Below are 20,701 nucleotides of genomic sequence, written 5' to 3'. Positions count from 1 at the left end.
TAAACTGTAATATAACACTGTATACTTGTAACTCGCATGACAATATAATCTGGTGTAATTAGAAGTTACTGTGGAACCTTCAAGTTAATAGGCAGTCAAAGTTTGTAATGACTTTATACATGTACCTACCCAGTACCTAATTCAAGAAATGATGTTCAAATCTATGTATTTTGCGTAAACTTCAACAAAATCAGATTTATGAATCTTAAATTTTGTTCACAACCGCATCACGATATTTTCAACGCGGTTAGTTCTTTTTTTTTTAGTTATTTATTTTTATTTATTTTTAGTTATTTATTATTAGTTTATTTTTCTTTTTAGTTGCCATAACACCTAGCAATGAGATCTTTTTGTAAAGATATAAATACCAAGAAACAAGGTGATATCTTATAGTCAATTATTACTGTTATCATTCATTTCATCTGTCATTTTCGCCTCAGCGTACTAATTATTGTTCTGAGTTACTATGGACGTGCCTCTATAGAGGAAAGTAAGCATTGTATATTTCGTAGATATCTGTTCGATTTGCTCAATGAAAATTATTCAATCATTTAACAATAGAAACATTATTTCCTTAGAACATGTGGAACATTATTTCCATTAGAATTTACCATTACTCTGTCAAATTATCCACGTAGAAATCTACACAAAGAATACATATAAAAATAATACACACAAAACGTATATAAGAAATATGCAATTAAGATAACAAAGATTGTGCTGTAAAAAATAAATTGTATTTCACCCTGCTGTAAATAACAAACATCTCATTTCATCAACGAAAACTAAAAATAGTTCACATAGTCGGCTACTCCCATTGCCAATGCCCATTGCCATTTATCTCTGGACACAGGCTCTTGAACCTTGAAAAGCGGTGGTTTGCCATGCGGAAAGGTTATCGTTACCAAGCGGATATACAACGAACCAATGATTCTTGACTCATCATCGACGCTGCCCATCGAGCCGCTCTGTTTCGTCGCTCGACTCTCTTTCGAGTGGCCTCACATCTCTGTTCGAGATCCACTCGACGCGACGCGGCTGTATGCATACCCGTGCGTGTAAGACACGTTTCGAGGGATCATCGGTGAACGCAAGTGCAATATGTATTACGTAAACTAGAAATGGCAGCATATCGATCGCAGTCCGCACTATTAGATAGGCCTGTATAAGCATTTCGCGTGTTTCATCAGCGACATTCCGTGCCCCGTGAGGGAGATGCATTTATTCGTTCTAGGAATAGAGAGGTTTCACAGGGAGAAGGATACGTTGAACAATACTCTGGAGCACGGCAGTCAATAGTCGTATTGACTCTGCTGCGTTCTTTGTATCGTTTTAAATCCGATTCCGTTTCTTATCGGTAACAAATTTGTTAAAGGAAGATTTGAAAGAATTGTAGATGCGCATAATTCCTTGTCTTAGGTGCATGCAAATGGCTTTCTTGAAGTATCAACTATCATCTTGTTTAGTAAAACAAGAGTTAGATTAGAACATATACATGCGAAGATTACGGTAGTATTAAGAAGGATTAGGAAAAAGCAAATGTGTAATCGTGGAATTTTAAATTATATATATGCCAATTGTTGCTAGTTATATGATTTTGTTGAAGAATGATATTTGTATATGTAAATATAACAAATATGCTTTTCTACTTACTTTAAAGTACAACAGATATATTTTTCTATTGTTTATTATAGTGAAGAAAACAGGAATAAAACTCGTGGTAAAACATCACTTAGAAGAAGAGAAACTGTGAAACAGGATAGTATACACAGATGCTTATCGCAACAAAACGAGAATCGCTGAACGCCACTAAATACGGGATAGAGGCAGCTTACGAAAACGCAAGCAAGAAGTGAAGATTTTAATTTCACCTCTGATATTGCCACGATTAGCAGAAATTTCAGGTTAAACCTGGCATGTGAAAATATTTGCTCGTCAACCTATCTTATTAGAGAGTTTGCTTTGGTAGAACGTACGATAGGAATGAGAACGGGGTGAAACGCGGTAGATAGATTGAAAAATATTGGAAGTGCGCTTCGATTTCAGCCGTTTCGTTGTTTGTGACAAATGCACGTGCGATCGCGTGTAGTGATTGGAATTTACGTTTGCCTGTAATTCGGTACCGCTATGTCTGTCCAAGTTTCTGGCCCAGAAACTCGAGAACATCCTATTTTATTATCTGTTCCAAAATTGAAAATCGTTGTTGGATCTACGATCGCCCATGAAGGTATTCCAATAGTTACGTAAAGAGAACTTTTATATGTATATTGTATGTGTCATAAAAAAGATTTTGAAATCTCGTTGTGACGTTCGTAAGCGATTATAAATTCGGCTCGTAAATCAAACTTGATCTCTGCTCGTCTATTACAAACTATGTATAAACTTCTGCTGCTAGCAGATTCAGTAGGTACTTTAGTGTTCAAAGTTTTGATATTTACGTATCTGGAAGTTGTATCTCGAGAGTGCTTCGTCCCTTGTATAAATTCATCCGTGTGTAAGCTCTAGCAGGGGAACGATGTCAGTTAATTTGAACATGCTAATTGACAATTTGGTTTTTATTACAAATATGAGAAGGGGAAAGGATAATGTGGTATCCTAACTTTTTTACACACGTAACGTTTATCCTCGGAAGCTCATGAATTTTATCACTTCAATTTCGAATACCTAATTTTAAATAAATATGTCTTTCATTGTTTAATATCTACTAAGCATTGTTCGCAGCTCCATATTGTCTATTTAGAGTAGAAATAAATTTGTATATTTTATTGTTCGATACTTTATGTGACCATTTTCTGGTCCTGGTTCTTTCGCTAAAATACCCATGGCACTAGGTAAAAGGGCTGTAAATAGTTAGTTTTATCCTTCTTGTAACTTGACCTACTTCGAGGAGTAAACTGTTGTAACATCTTAGTAAACCTGTCCAAGCCAATACTACTTTCGACGAACCATTCCTAGAGATATTTGCAAGACTCTATCTGTAAAACTAAATAAATCCTTAAACGAAGTAACCTTCCATCCTTTACATCAAGTAAAATTTTCTCCCTTTTAAACGTTTAATAAATAGAAAATATGCATAGCTGCTGTACTGGTCATGAACGATCTTTAACGTCTCTTTTTCACTCCGCAACTTAAAATTACAAATACACGCACGAAGCAAATCGAGTTTTCACACTGCAAGAGGTGAAAGAGAATTCGAAACGTTGCACTAAAATATTGATCTGGCGGTCGCTCGAGTTCACGAGGATTTATTCGTTAGATCCAAAGACGCTCGAATTTCTAAGCTGCATAACTATTTGGTTTCACCGCAAACTTTAATTAGAACCGCTCTAATTAATCCGCGGTGATCTCCTCGAAGAACAATCGATAAGCACTGACGGCCAAATATTTCGAACCATTCTGCCGGAAACGTCACTCGTCGCAGCTTAGAGCTCGTTAAACGCTCGGTCTGCCGCTTGTCACTCGCGTCACCGACTCATCGAACGTACAAACACGGACAACCGCGGCAAATTGCCACGTAACAACCCGACGAAACCTTAACCGGTACGCTTATGCATTTCCGGTTGCGGTGAACACGTGCTACTAGCATCTTCGACGAAATGTTTCCTCCATCTTCTTAGAATCTTCCCATTTGAAGCCTCGTTTGGAGTAAATTCGAATTTAAATACGTTTAGTTAAGAACTTGCTTAATACACGCGTACTTGATAAATTTTCAAATTTCATCAGAAGCTACGTGACATGAGCATGAAGTAGAAGTCATAATTGAAAATGTAATTGAAAATATATTTGAACACTCGATTCATTGTACTAATGATGAATAATAATTATTTATATTATACAACATATTGTAAATAATTAATTGTACTAATCAATATTTTACAGGACCGGCCTTACCACTAATTATACGTAGGACAACTATTCATATCGCATACTAATTTCTCACGAAGTGTAGGTTTGCAACGAATATTTTGTAATTTCTATATACATTGTCATTTCAAATTTTACCAATATAATGACAACAGTCGTGTCCACTTACAGCGCTGACGAACGAACAAGTTTTTAGTTGTATCCACGTGTTGAGAAATGAGAAATAAGTTTGGGGATAATTGCCGCATCTCTAAAATGTGTGAATATCTAGATATGATCTCCTCGTCTCTACTCAACGTAGATCTTTCTTCAGTAGATTCTCAAGCTGGTAGCGGCAGCCACGAGAATGTGGGCTACACGTACCAACATATTAATACTGGCAGGCTACGTTTAAACTTTCCATGCACCGATACACGTGAGCTGAAAATTTGCAATTTAATTCCGGGCTAATTTAAATTCAAAACGAACCGGGTAATCTCGAGCTCTCGCAAGAATTCCTCGACGAAAGTTTGGTCGAATATAAATCTGTCAGGTGAATCGTTTAACCAAGGGAATCGCTAGTTGTTCAGATTCGTTGGCGCAACGAATATTCAATGGTTCGTCAACCGTCTACTGCAAAACGTAACATTCTCTGTAGATGGGTTGATTCGATTTCGTTCGGAAGCAGAAGGTCACGCGGTATAATCGAGTTTCTTGAACGTATAGATTCCGCCGGTTACATAGTTTACGGCCTTGCGCATACTCCGATCGAATCTGAATAAACTATATGCTCACAATATCTTTCCGAAGTTACATTTATAGCCAAGCGTTTAATCCATTGAAGGGTATCGATTTGTCTGAAACCATGAGATTTGATCTAAATCCGTACTTTGTCATAAGTTCTGTACGTTGCTGCTACTTCGTTCGATTGTAGTGCAAAATACTGTGAGTTTCATAGGATACATAGTTTATAATATATATTATATACATACCAATATTATATACGTGTGATGCTTGAGATGATCATTCATATACTAATTTTTTATTGAGTATACGTGTGTAATAAATATCTTGTAATTTCTATATACATTTCTAGATTGGTTTGAAACTTTACCAATTAATTGTAATCGTTGTGTCTCATTACGATACTAATAAAAAATTTCGAAACGTTTTATATAAAACATACAGTATGGATATAAAATCTTTCTATGATGAACATTCAAATATTTTCATGAGCCAGTGTATGTTACCGTAACAAATATAAATCTTAACAGTTTCTACTTCTTGGAGTGTTCGTACTATATAAAGAAGGAGTTAATCTTCGATATATTCTTTCTTCTTCTATCTATGTTTTTCTTCCAATCATTTTCTCACCAATCACCAATTCGCGATCCAAGCGAGTAACGTTGCAGTGTTATCTAATGACACGGTCTAGGACTGTTTGATGCATTGCCTCAGATAGCAATGGCGAGCGAAACTTTCTGACGAAAACGACACCTATGGCATCACGGCAATTGCACGAAACACGCTATCGGCTGAAATTCCACCGCTTTTCCAGCCAATTCTTCATCTGAGGCTACTTTATGGTCGTGCCCACTGTTATCTACCCTTCTTCTATTGCAGTCACCCCCTGACGTGCTCGTTCTTCCCCTTTATTGGCAGCCGTGCGGCGCTGAGAGGATTTACTTTCGAAACTCCGGGATTTTCTCACCCTGCACGCTGATTTTCCCGTTTCTTGGCTTGTAACTGCCAAGTCTGACGTATCCCTGTGTTCCCCAGCGACCGGAAGTGATTCTAGCAAGTCAACGGAATTAAGTTCTCCGAGGGTGGAATCGACTGGGAAAATGGTCGTTAGAATATTTTAGAAAATCCAGTAAACTCGTTCGGTTTGTACTTGATCCCCAACCAATTCTACGGTTATTGAAATCGTTTAAAGGAATAAGTTGCATATTTATGCGGAACTGTTTGAATAGATCGAATAAAATGGCTGGGATTCGTCCAGAGAAACTGAAATCTTGTCGATTGCTTTGTATTTCTTTATACGGATACAAAGGGGATTCAGTATTTCTTATTCATCAGGATTTTAGCTTTTATTGTTTGTTTTTAGATCTTGTAAACGTTTATATTGTCACTATTTTTTCTATTATACTTATATATTTGGAGTATGTCTTCTCATGCAAATTCATATTTTTACAAGTGCAATTTCAAATTATCAGGTAAATTTTTCTAGTTTGTTCTAATTTTACATTACTTAAAAGGTACTTTTACTTTAATTTCGTTGAATTTACCGTATGAAAGGTAAGGAGAATAAACGCAAAAATATCGCTTTGCGTCGTTATCTAATAATTTTCCCGTTTAGCCCACGTGCTGTATCAGTCTTGTTATAACGCGTGAACTCGTACAGGTAGTCTTCATCGTCAGCATACAAAGTTCCTGCGAAGTTTACTCAAGCCTGATAAGCTCGTCTTAATGTGCCCCAAGAACACCAGCCTCTCCTCGATTCTCATCCCTAACTTAATATGTATCGCTGGTCGAGATACGGCACATATGTCGAGTTATCGAAGCTTTATTCACCAGAGACGCAATACGTCTTTCCAATGATACCCAATTAGGAGCCTTAACGAGCTGCAACTCACTGAAACGTGCTCATTAGTGCTTGCATGATACGCCTGTGTACATCGATGTAAAATTTTTGCGAATTGGGGTCAAGGAATTTTCGAATTTTTGACGTTTCAAAACCCACTTTACTATTTGTTGACTGTTGTCAGATCGAATGTTTATTCATACGTTTTTTCCGATAAAAAAGGAGAAAATAAAAAATTTCATTCAGGATGCAACCTATAACCATTCACTGCATACGACGCAGATTCCAGTTCACGTGTACTTTTAGATTACATGTATGATACCAACTTGACTTGAGACACATAAAACTAAAAGCACAACTAAAAGTCAAAATTGTGGGAAGGTGTCATAATAATTCATATACGAGTATGTAATGTAGAGCTTTGTAATCTGGAGTCAGATGTTGTATGAAAATTACGCATTTGTTAGCAAACAGCACCGTAGTAAATAGAAATCAGATCTGCAGTGTATGTATTCAGAGGGAATTTTTGTATGATAATTCTAAGAGCAACTTTTATAGATTGCTCTTGAGAAGACTACTGATAATATGCATCTAAATTCTTTTCAATTTCATTCATTAATTATTAAACAGTGTACAATTTTTTAAGCTCTTCGTGGTTATAAATATATAATTTAAGATACCAATAAAACCTTCAAAGTAAATTCTGCAGAACATCAAAAATGTCAAAATACTTTGCTAATAATTCGCTACGTAAGATTCTCTAAACTTAACTAGAAATAAACATGGGACCGTGCAAACATGAAAAAAGGCTCGTCAAAGGGGATTGCAATGAGTAGGAAGTGATGATGGACGACGTCGATAAATCAGTTGCGATGAAGAAAGCCGCAGATCAACGTCTCTCGAAGATCCTCGAAACGAAGGTCGTCTTTTAGACTTTCGTCGCGACTCTAATTAATGAACAGAGGCGAGGCAGGCGAACGACGGCTTCAAACACGACATCCAAGTGCGCCGTTGTGCCTGTCCTTCGCGTTTACATGTCCTAATTCCATAATGCCGCGCAGAAGGACCATCCAAGAATACTTAGGCTTCAAGGCGAATTAAAGCGACCTGTTTCAGCGATTAATTTGTCACTCATCCGGCTCATAGGTCGTGAAACGCTCAACAAACGAAGCTACGAAGATTTGGTGGGACGATGCTGAATTCTTGTTACAAAAACAAAGGAAGATTTCAGCAATATCCAAGGAACGTAACGGCAGAGTCGACGAAATGGGGGAAGAACGTCTGAAATGAGGCGGCTGCGTGCCGAGCGCATTCATTTCCTTCTAGCAAATCGCGTGGAGGCTTCTTCTTGAGTTACGAGGTGGTTTAAATTTATTACGTTCTGACGATCGCTCGTGAAGTCGAGCGCATAAAGAATGATGAAGTAAGAATTAATTGGAGGGTGAGATATTTCAAGTTTGTGGTTTGATTGATTAATGAAATTATTGTCGAAAAGGTTACGTTTCGAAATATGTAATTAGAGATAGCTTAAGAATATTTGGCTCAAAAGAGTAGCTTGGCTACTAGTAATAATTAACACGAAAATCTCTGTTCGCAGCACGTTAATTATCTCGAATAGTATTTAAGCACGATATACCATTTCTCCACTTATCGGAATTTTTTCTTGACTGTGTATAAAGCAATGCCGAACGCCAGCTATTCACAATCTTAATCAAAGAACTCGAAACCTTTGACCTTCGAACAGTACAAACTCGTTCTATTGAAAATGTGGAGGGATCAAATTAACCACTGGATGAATAACCAGCCGAATAGTTCGTCAAAGGCAACGTGGATGCGGTGGTGTTCCGCGAGCCATTTATCGAAATCCTGTTCGCAATTCGACAGAAAGGCTCGCGGCTAAACCCCGAACACTTGCGTAAATATACAGAAACCTATTTTCGTGAGGATGTCGTCTACTGGAAGGGAAACTCTCTCTCTCTCTCTCTAGAGAGAGGCAAACAAGCGACACGTTTTCGACGCGATGTCTCGTGCACATGGAATGCACGTTCCATTCCGTTTCTAATGCGTACGGCTTCGTCATGACAATATTATAAACAGTGGGACGTTCTCACGCGGAACTGTTTCCACACGGCTATACACTTCGAAGCCGTGCTCGACGATAAAAGGCGAAGAAATTGTCGTCGGTGAATGCGGGGCTTCTTGCATTCTTTTTTGCCAAGACGTCGCATCGTATAGTGCAACGATAACAGAAGCACGGAAAAAACATAATGGTTTCGTAGGTGGAATTTCTTTTCCCTCTTCTCTCTTTTCTCTTTTACCTTGTTTTCTTCTTTCCCTCTCTTTTCTATAACGCGATTATTTTGGAGTAATGTGCTTCCTGTGAAGATAGCATGGGGATGCCGATGAAAATCTAGAATCTTAGTTAATAATTCAGGAATTTATATCTCAATTGCGAAAAAATATGGAAAGTTAATATTTCGCGAAAAAATCATGCAAATCCCTGAATGTACTGGTGGGAATTTATAAAATTTCTGTAAAGGATTATGAATTTTTCGTTTCGACCATTCTTGTGGATTTCGTCCTGAATTCTTATATCTTTTTTAATACAGGATTTTTATTTACACGAATTTGATTATTTAATAAAAAACTGTTATTTTGTATATTTTTGACGGTCCTAGCGTTAAAGTATTAAACGACAGGTATGAAGATTCCATGTGACTCTTCTTTTCGACAACGAATATTTCATACAAAAGCAATTTTCGAGATGCACACGCGGCGCGTAATAATAGGCTTGTTGTTATGTAGGAAACACGAGCCGTCGTTGCGTGTTATGCAAATTTTTGATGAAAACGGGAATTTAAGGTGACGAAGTTTCTCCACGGAAGTTGAAAAGGCTTGGTGAAAAATTCAACGAATAGTTTCCATTAAAGCTCCAATTATATCTTTGTTCAATATGCAAAATCATTCACGTTGAATTTAGATAAAATTCAAACGTCTTTCAACAGGAACGATCGACCAATTTTATCCTGGCTTATCATAGTGGCTTTTTTTTAAAGAAAGTTTCAATTAGCTACAAAGCGAAATAAATACATTGCTTCACTATCGCGAAAGCTCGTTTCAAAGTTGTGGAAAAATCAGCTTTCTATTCGTACAGCTTTTATGCTTTCGTTGAAACAATGTTCCTTGCTTTCAGGCTCGATCTCGTACTCCTTCGTGTGTAAAGCGCAGGTTTAGCGAGGAAGAAGTTCGAGTAGCTATCCTGTCGTTCGACGTGTCTATATCCTCCAGCTTTAAAGGGATCCATGCAGTTTTATAAAAGAACGCGCTTACATCTCCGTATATATCTGCGTGTACGTGCTCATACGGGTTAGATGAGAGTTCATATTTGGTTGGAAGTTAGTCGAGTGCAAACTATGTGACTGAGAGGTTGAAAACTGTCCTGTAGTCACGTCATACAAAAAAAAAAAAAGAGATTGAGTTCTATTTTGCGTAGGTATTACGTTCTCGTTACTATACGTCTTATGTTTTCCAATTATTTCAATGTTCCTTCGTGTTCTTCGTGCTTCTTTAAACTTGCAAACGTTGCTGCTTCCGCGGTTTTATCGTCGTTCGTTGCTTTTATTAGATTTTAATTTATTATCCAAGAGGAAGGGGATCGTTACTTTAAAAATATCAACGTCGAGAACGGATCTCGCATCGTTTCGAAAACGTTTACTCGTCCGTCTTCGTCGCGTCTGCTTTCTCATCAAGAACGAAAATAACTTCCTTCACCGGTGAAATGGAAATGCGTCGACTTGCCACGCGTCTGTCGGTGCACCGTGCAGCTGCATGTTTTCAGCGGTTCTTTCATTTTTCTTTTTTTTGTCGGGACGATCTTCCGTATAAATTTTTCGAAAAATATACTTGCACGGAATATCTTCCTTTTTTCCTTGTAACAGCGTAACTGCAGAACATCAAAACGTGTGAAAAGTTCGAAGGTGAAACGATTCTTGACATTTGCAAACATGATGAAACGATTCCTGACATTTCAGTGGTTGCAGACCCTTTTAATTATTAGCCTGGATGTGATATACGCGAGTATGGTCGATCTAGATCGGCACTAAATAAAACGCCCCTCCGGTCAAATATGTGAACGTATTCAGGTTCACCGAGGATTTCGCCGACCAAAGCGATGCTATCGTGCAGGTTTGAAATGGTGATGCATTTTCAGAACGCTCGATAAAACGTAGAAAACGAACGAGCCGAATGTAAAACTTCGATTACCAGGATAATGCCAGCAAGTTTTAATATTCAAATTTGGGATAGATTTAGCAAACATGGGACAGTCAATCACGATTTACTGCAAAGACCAAAGAACAGGAAATGTTTATTTATTTGTATGACTGATAAAAAGAATGCTAATGCTACGAATATATAATTATTTCCGAAGGTGAAATACTATACACGAGTGAAATAGTACGGTGGAAGCAGTTAATGTAAATTAATTATGTCGCAAAAACAAAGGCGAACAAAGGATACATAGTAAATTCGTGACGTACGTCCGGTTCTATTGTACGATGGAATTATACATAGTGTTATTAGAGAAATTTTAGATGTTACTGCCTAATTGTCGGAGATAATAGATTTTCTTATGTAACAGCATCTTTGTTAATACAGTCAAAGTGAAATTCTACACGTGAACTTTGTTACAAGCTAACTGGTTGTCTTATTCAATATAAAATCGTAGAAGCTATTTATACAGTCTGTTACTTATAATTTGTAACTTTTCGATTCACTAATATTAAATATCAACCGGTAAATTACGATGTAAGAAGATTTTGATATTAGAACCTGTCCTGTAAGTATCCATCGCAGACTCTACAAGCGTCAGTAAAATATTATACGTCGTCGATCTAAAAGAATTCGTTAGAAAGGAGAAAAATGTAATTTTCATTAGTATTCACGGCAAAGAGGGAATAAAAAGAGGTCAAAGATCGTTCAAGTCCCATTTTCCTCGATTCTATCACGTTCGAATTTGCGTGCGGTCAGCAATCGGCATCCGTACAAATTGCACCATCCTCGCATCTCTCGTCAGCCATTGCGAAATGGCTCGGAGTTTTTCAGGCTGGCAAACGAAAAAAACCGGCTAGCTGCTCTGTTCATCCATTATTCCTCATTTACGTCCGCGAATTGAAGGTAAGGGCGAATTTCATTTCCATGATTCACCCGGTGCACGATATACGTTGACGATCATATTTACTTTATCCTCATCGAGCCCGCCTCTTTCCTGCCTCTGGTATTTTGTATTTCGACTATGAAGCCAAGAATGATAGAAAAGCAAATATATTTGGAAATTACTCTACTATATTCTAAGACTGAAATGTCTTACGAATATATAGCGTTTTCATTGTTTCTGACCATATTGTAGGAACGTAATCAACAAGTAAAAATAAGAAGAATATTATAAATTATATAAAGTTTTGTTGGTAACATTTTAGTGTAAATTTATATAAACAACCAAAAGTTTAGAGATGTGTATGTATGTGTTGTTAATAGTAATATATTCTTCTTGCACGACAAAAGCAAATATATTAATAAAACAAGTGAACTTGAATAAGTAAATTTTTTAGATCACAAGTCAGCTAATTATTGCGTTGCATATAAAAACACATGTGTAAGAAAAACAGTGCGGCTGTGATTGGAAATTTTTAGCTGGTAATACGTAGGCAAATATTGAACGCAGCTTGAAATACGAGCGTAGCAACAGATTCTGTATTATAGGATACTAGAGATTGATCGTGTTTACTTTACCTATAATGCAACTAATCGCGATCGTGCAAAATAAGATCGCTTCGAATGCTTACATTCTCACTTCTGAATATGAAATGCTGATACAAGCTTGATATCTATGTACGTAATATGAAATTTATTATACCTACAAATTTATTGAGGACTTTACCGAATATTAGCAATTGCGTCATTAATCCTTTGCATTACTTCTCCACGCGGAGATAGTATCGATTGTATCGTGTTATCATGAAAATGAAAATAAAATATACACAGTTAATATTTAGTACTTTTATTTCAAGGAACGTTTAATATTTGTTCGTAATTTGGTCGAAATAAAAGCAAACGTCATATGATATTTTTTGTAGACTGCATTTTGGAATTTCCGAGAAGATCGAAAATACTTCGGATATTTATTAGTAATAAAGCTTTTCCTATAACATTTTTTGCGGACTATATCTTGCAACCTAATAAAATACAAAAATTGAAAACGCTGGATATAAATAATAGAATTTTCGAAACGTGACTTGTTCGGCATCGTAATTCTGTTGGTCTGGTTTCTTTGGAGTTTGGAATTTAAATTGCCATATTTAAGGAGAAATCTCGTGGAAAATCGCGCTGAGCCTCGGTCAGGCTTGTGTATTTTAGCGGATACGTGAGGAAACTGCACGACGAAGGCATGACAGGCGGTAAATCTGCAAACGAGTAAACGAGGGAACGAAAACGATAAGTTTCGTGACGAGGCGGCAATCTGGTGGAGTCAAGGACCGTACGTTTGAAGCCAACGACACGTTCAATCGGTTGTCGATATTCCAAAGTTTAGAGCGTGTCTCTACACACGGGCATGTTAGAAGTCAATATTCACGCGTGCATCGGAAACTCAGTAACATTGATTCTTGGATTTCGTGGAATTACCGGGATTCGAGGAACATCGGGTTACGTTAGATCTGCAGACGGAAGTTGAACGAAGAAAAGTTCACTTTTAACGGACAGCAAATCGATTGAAACAAAGACGAACGAGCAATTGAATCAACTCCATTATGTATCTGGCGTATGCAATATATGAATTCATCACGTAATTTCATTATTTTATCATCGATGAATCTTTCAAATCTTCAAAAACACATTGTCGTAAAAATTACTATGAAAAATTGTTATACGAGTCGATCGTTAACATTAGAAATACGAAACCAATAAAAATGACTGCTATCAAACCTTTTGTATTCGCAATTACTATGCACACATATCCATTCGTCTTCGTTATATCGCTTTAAAAATCAAGCAGTATATAGTCTAATTAAATACGCGTAACATATTTATGTACATGTTATAGGTCGCTAGTTGTAGTATTAAAATTATATTTCACGCTTTTCCGAAATACTAGTTATTTTATTGTGAAAGTAACATTCCATGTTTATGTTGCAGGAAATGGCCACGTGACGCGACAGAAAAGAACCTGGCCGCAAGATGAACACGAACGGCAATGTCGGCTCTCAGGAGGGTGGGAACGGTACCGATTACGGCTCGAGCGAGGAGACGGCTGCCCTGCTTAGCAGGGCGCCACCCCCGCCGGTCGTTGTTGCCGCGGCGTCTCAGGGCAAGCCGGTGCTCACGCGACAGGATCGAGCAACCTTTCTGGTTGCCTCGCCACAGTTGTCCGTCTCGGGGCTCGGCGGCTCCGAGGAGAGCGGCACCACCGAGGATCCGGCTACGAGATCGGTACCGGACATCGAGCTGCACTGCAGGCTAGACGGCGAGACTCAGTCACAACTACAGCCGCCACAGCCTCAACCGCAAGTGCAGCAAACGATCATGCCTACCGGTTACAGGACCAGGCAATCTTCCCACCAACACAGGTGTCGCTGCGATCGTAGGGACTCGTTGGCTCCTTCGTCGGCGCTGCATCTGGCCAGAAGTGTGTCTAGGTAAGTCGTGTTCTTTAGCATTTACACTGGATCACCATTTAACTGAACCTGTCAAGAGATACAGTGGCTACAGAAAGTATTTGCAAAGGTTAGTTTCTAATGAAATGTTTTTTTATCAAGTCCTACGTTTCACTTTGATCCAATTAATTAGTACGTTAATGTTTTAGGATACAATGGTGGATACAATAGCATTTTGTAGCCACAGTAAGCAGATTATACTCGTTTGTGAAAATATTCGAGCAGTTATCGTACAAAGTAACTGTTGATTATAACATAATTCTGTATGATTACGCAGAGATAATAACCGCTATGCTGTTTCTGTTGGTTATATCGGTTGATATATAATATGTATAATTTATAGTATATATAAATTTTTAATAGGTAATATTTTAACCAATATAACATTTTCTATGTTTGGATAATCGAAGCACGCAAGCCAAATTGTTCGCTCCCCTATGTATTAACCATGATTAATTTCACACATTTTAGAACGATTCGCTTCTAATTAGTCACACGTTCCAACCCTCATCAGTTACCTCGCGTGCATCACCGAATCGACGATTACCACGTGAATCCTCAATTTAACGTAATTACGAAACAGAGGAACATTCGGGATATCGTCGCAAGAAAGTTTCAGTTTATATAACTAAGGAAGTTTAGAAGTTCCGCTTACAACTCGACGCACGTTGAAGAAGGGTTGCAATGGAACTGAAGATAATCCCTGCAACGTTATGGTCTGTAACGTTTTAGAACTTAACGCTTCTGATCATCTAGGTTACGAAATGAAACCTATTCTGTACCGTTTATCAGATCTCTCCACGACATTTCAGTTTCTAAGTTTACTTCGTACACCACTGAATTCATACGATTTATAACAAAGATCGGTATCAATGAGAGACGGTGCCATTTTGTTAGAAAATTTAGTTGGATGGCAGATCGTCCTCTTTTGTGTTCAACAGGGCAGTTGAACGCCATACTTCCAAAAAGGGTTTCGCTCACGTAGGTTTCCGGTGCAAAGTGTTAAGCTCCGACCTCGTTTCGAAATCCGCCGTGATCTAGCAGCCCCTATTCCCGGTATGGTTTGCCATTTCCTATTTCCAAATTTGTGCCAACCCCTATTTCCTTATATGTACTTCGTAAGGCAACACCACGCTAGCACCCCGCAATACAGGAAGGAACTATATTTCAGGATATTGTGCGTGTAACCGGAGATATTACACGAGCTATATCGGGTGTTCTGGGAAATTTACGCTCGTAACTAACGGAGTCAGATTGTTTTTGTATAAACTGTAACTGTGATATGCCGTGTAGAGAAATTCTCGTATAACTTAGAGCTCGAATAGCGATTTTATAGACGGCAAAGGAAAATTCGACGAACGAACTATGTCATGCGCTGTGTTGAAGAAATGAAGCGACATATACAAAGATAGGATATGTTTCAACAAAGAAATCATTATATTCGTAAGATCGACAAATCGTGTGACGAATTAATTCTTCTTAAATGAATAAGTTAATTAACACATTTCGTATATTTTTCCAACGAACTTGGACACTGATTCTTTGATATGATTTAGATCTGAAACAATCAAAGAGATCCGATTTCTCCTCAACCTAATTGTCCCACTTATAATTAGAAAATTCCTCATCAAATTAACTATGTGCTTTATTTATCCGATATATCAACTATGATAACATTAGCATCTCAACTGTGACTAACGTTTCCCACACAATAGAAAGGATGCATAAAGCGTAGCTAAGATCGTAAAGTAACAGTCTGACCTAAGTGGTCAGTCTATTCGAAGAGCAGAGCGAGCTAACACCGTTTAATCACCAGATGATTTACGATCGGTGATAATCCTGTTCGTTGGCTGAGTCGTTCCAAGCCGATGTATCAGAACGGAGTCGTCGATGTACACGAAATACCCCGTGCTCTATTTCGAAGCAGATTCCTGTGATATACTCGTATCCTACGTAGGCCATCCTACGTATTCGATTGGCTCAGACTCTATTTACAGCGTCGTATCTTTCGAATCCCTCTCATTCGTTCGCTCGTATTATTTTCCGCTTCTCTGTCAGAAAATTGCAATGTTTCCTTTTATCTTCGAACGATAAGAAAACATTCGAACACGCAGAGTTCGGGGAAACGATCCACCATACAGCATCGATACGATGCCATTTCGTTGATTTCTTGCACGAAATATTTCTTTGAGGATTTCTTGAGCGTAAAATTTGTCGGCAGCTCTTACATCTTTGTGATATAACGTGAGATAAAGTACGTGACATATTTGGAAAGGAAGAAATTGTAAAAAGATTTTGGGAGGAATCTCTAGGAAGAAGCATATACTATTGTAGAAATTTTAGTAATTTCCGTGTTTGATTTGCAGTACATCCGGATCAATGTAAGCTTCCGCCTAAAGATAGTAACGCTGTTATTATATTTGTTTCGAAATTAACAGACGCCGAAAAGCATTAAGTTGGAAAATAATTGGGCAAACGGTATTCCTCTGCACGAACTGTCTTTATCATTTTAATGTCTAAAATCACATGTTATAATTACCGCTAATTTTTTAACACTCTGTATAGGATGCCACGATATTAAAAATTTGATTAAAAAATGTACATAATTCAAAGTTTATAATTCATTCATAATTGCAAAATATTACGGTTCGAATGTAAATTAAAGATGTCTTAATAACTTTTGTGTAAGATATAAAGAAAATTCAGATTCTTGAAATGTCATCACAGATACTTTGGCGTTTACCAAAACAACAATTTCCTGGCATGCGTCTAAGAACATGGTCAATTCGAAGAATTTATCTGTTCCATCCCTGAGGAAAGTGCGAAAATTGGCCATCGTATGCTAGGCCAGCAATCAGGCTGAAATCGTGGGCACGATGAAAGCAGCCTAACCTTGGTAATATGTTTCGTCTGTATTTTCTCATTCTTCACTATTAGCACTCACGCGGAAAACGGTCCACCATTTCTTTCCGTCTGCGACTAGAACATGTTGCGGACCAAATGACCCCGCGCGAACTTCCACTTCCGAAACCTTTCTTACGAGGTCAAAGATCGAATCCTAAAAGGTCAGAAGCCTGGATTCTCAGGAACAACGAACTCCTATTTTAAGAGTCCAGAGAATAGGATTGCATTTTTGGACTACCGAGAATCGTCACCGTCTCTTCAACGATGCTGTCATTCTTTGTACATCTATTAAAATTCCATGCTATTTGCGTTATTGAAAGGATATAGAAAAGAGATTGATCCCTGTTTTCGAAGGGGAATTCTAAATACGATATCGCTATTCTGTCCTGATAGTCTGTATCCTGATGGGAACTGTTCCGGATGGGAGCTAGGAGCGGAATCAATTTTGACTGGGAAATGGATTCGTTTTCGAGACGAGAAATTGTAGAGTAACTTCCTTCGGCGAGGAAGTTGCGAACGCTGTCTCTTTTTGACGCACGTTTCAAATTCAAAGTACAGGAGATTATTCAGAAACCAAAAGGTTAAACTCGTTCGAATCATAATTCTTTTCGTTTTGATGGTTTTCATACAAAGGTAAACCGAAACAAAATATATTTTCTGTCGGAATCGAGGCGACAGGAACTTGAAACAGAGGAACTTTGACAAACAGCTTGACATTTCTTTAAAATGTGAAACTTCTTGCTGAAACATTTTGGCAACGGTTGACAAGTACTTTTTATATTCGTAAGAAGTCACATCCTTCTTTTCTCGTACTTCGAAAGCAACATATTTTCGACACACAACCTCGAATTTCTCGAGCAATCCGATACTATGAAAAGACATTGGCTGTCACTAATCTGTTGTCTGGCGGTCTATTATGTATAATACTAATTTTCTTGTCCTCATCCATCTATCTACTGACGTGGCTGTATTCGGTCTAAATTAAGAGCTTCGCAATGTACATACTTTTCCAAAGGAATGAAACTTTGCACATGACACATGAAGCATGACACAACGGACGTCGATAAATTAATCCCATTTAATGGAGTCCCTAGATATTCAGGTGGTACACGGGCATTATTCCCAGCAATGCACGAAGTTGTAGGAAGGAATGGCATGCTAAAGATTTATGGGGAGAGTGTCTGGAAAGGGATCAGTCGAAACGCGGAAGACTAGGACGGGCATGGAATTTTCATTGAGATAACATATGGGCTCGAATATAATATCTAAATGGAGCTGGGCGAAGGCTTTGGAATAACGTTGGTCGGGCAGCGGATATACCTGGCTCTTCGTGGATCTCGTGAAATTCTTCGAACGATACTTTTCCTTAGACCGCCGAGACGTTGAAATAAATTGCTTCACACCTTTCTGTTTGTTGTATGATATTTTTAAAATGTCTAGATGAGATGAAAAGACACACGTTTAACTCGAAAACTACATAAAAAGGCAAGTGTAGTAACACGGAACTTACGAGGCGACAATGTACTGAATTTTAAAATCGTTTCCCTGTAAAAAGCAAGAAATGACAGTTATATCCTTTCTCCGTCGTTTCCAATTTGAATCGCGTGATTTCAGTTAATCGACGTTACTTCACGAGGAAAATTGGAATCAACGCGCGTCATAATGACAGGTTATTAGGTTCGAAGAATACAGAAGCAACGAAACCTCAGGCTTTCTCTCTAATTAGCGCTACTGTTAACGATATTTCAAGATGACGGTTTCTCTTAGCATCGACAACGTTCGAACTAGAGAACACTCACAATCAGCTCACAAAGACGATAGGATAGAGAGGGCTCCTCTGTCTTCACAATGCTCGAGAGCACATTCTGCGGGCAAAATCGAATTAGTTACTCCCGTCGAGAATCACCTTGGCTCCTTTTTCTTCGCTTTTATTACCTCGGCTCTTGTTATTACATGGCGCTTGTACGGTTTTGTTCCTTGTCAGAAAGAAATTGGGGTAACTTGATATGTTTTTAATTGCATATAAAAAGACTCTTCAAGTGAAGTTGTCACACTAACATCGTACATTTAAAAACCACGAGTAGTCTCCTTCTAAATTAGATCCTAGAAGGTTATTCTCCATGCAGATACAAACGAACGTACATACTATAACATGGAAGAATTAATTCTAATTACCACAGTGCTACTGATTAGATAACTCTGGCTTAACAGCATTCGTGTTTGCTAATTTTCTTATTATATTAGTATTACTTACGAGATAATATTTACCGTGTACAGAGGTAAATATTACATTCAATTAATTTGAAGCTATTCGGTTTGCTCGGTATCTCGCGAAACATCCAACTTTTTGTATCATCCACTGAGAATAAACGATCCTCACAACGTTCACGAGTACCAACTAGTTAAAATGTATGAAATTTGATCTTTATCAAATTGGGGAATTATTGATCGAATGGACCGTGTTACGGATCGTCGATGATGTTGAATGATTCGTACGTACACCCTCGTTCACGTGTAACTATCGGAATATATATCGTCGTACTATCTTCAAAATTTTTAAATTTTACCGCTCGCCATAATATTAAAATTCGGAAAGTATCACGATATTGCTTGCCTTGGTAGTTGTACCTTTGCTCTTTGGAAATTCGACAACTTAAAGGCAATATTTAAGATGCTTATAACCTTGGACTTAACAGGTTGTTTTCATTTCTGACTATGTCATGTTAAAGTAATATTTCAATACTTTATATTACCATAAGATAACATTAAAAATTAACAGAATGAAAAAGTTAAGAAGAAAATAACAAAAATGAACTGATTATGTTTTTTCCCTCTAATCTTCGTATTCAGATCGATCGTGTCGAGGATTTTTAAACGTTCGTGTTTTATCTCGGTAAGCAATTTAGCTCTTAAAAGTAATAATTAATCCGACTGTATCATAAATCATGTAATCGAACTCCTTAACAGAATATGGTGCAATAATCACGTATAAGTTGTTCTCGATATAAACGTGGTATTGTGCCGATCCCAATGCTTCACATCGATACTGGACTACTGCGTGTTCTGCGTCTCTGTACCATTGCTCAAATTTGCACACATGCGTACATGCATGTATATAATATATTGTATATATGTGTATAATATATACCAAGCATTGCGAGCAATAGTTCTATTGACATTTGCGTGTTTACCAATTGCATAAGATAATTAACACCCAATACCAATTGACAACGTCGTCTCCTGTTCATCGAATGAAATTTCATTAATGCTCTTGTGTTTGAACGATCGACGTGTTTGCGATAATATTATAACGTTCCCAGGATGATTATACCGTAATATTATACTGGAATTCATAATCAAAACAAAAGCAGTTTTATTGGTGTGTAAAAAGAACAAGTTATGGTGATTTTAAATGAGTGATGATAATGAGATACGCGTGTGCCTTCCATTTTATTAGAGAAAACTTTAGATCCGATTTCGAGTGATCTATATATTCCTTGATGGCTCCTGTTTGAATCATTTTTGCAGGTATTATTGTTACTTTTTTTTATCCAAGTATCTTAGTTGTTCTTATAGCATAAATATTTTGTTATATTTGATAAAAAATTACTCAATGCACATAGTATGTAAAAATGTGAAAAATATTCGAATTCAAATAACA

The 20,701-nt window shown here is 37.6% G+C and overlaps 1 protein-coding gene across 3 annotated transcripts in view; it reads left to right on the top strand.

The window, feature by feature from the left end:
- LOC100646717 (small conductance calcium-activated potassium channel protein) overlaps positions 1-20,701 on the top strand; it is a 245,250-nt gene that overhangs the window by 55,092 nt on the left and 169,457 nt on the right. For all 3 annotated transcript variants that reach the window (XM_048410394.1, XM_048410393.1, XM_012313643.3), the window contains exon 2: positions 13,619-14,118. In XM_048410394.1, the coding sequence (XP_048266351.1) occupies positions 13,661-14,118 (458 nt within the window). In that variant the 5' untranslated portion in view covers positions 13,619-13,660. The remainder of the gene's footprint in view (positions 1-13,618; positions 14,119-20,701) is intronic.

The sequence above is a fragment of the Bombus terrestris genome, chromosome 11 (assembly GCF_910591885.1).
Source record: "Bombus terrestris chromosome 11, iyBomTerr1.2, whole genome shotgun sequence".
Taxonomy (NCBI): Eukaryota; Metazoa; Arthropoda; class Insecta; order Hymenoptera; family Apidae; genus Bombus; species Bombus terrestris.
Note: the sequence above shows the minus strand (reverse complement) of the source record. Positions and strands in the feature narration are given on the sequence as shown.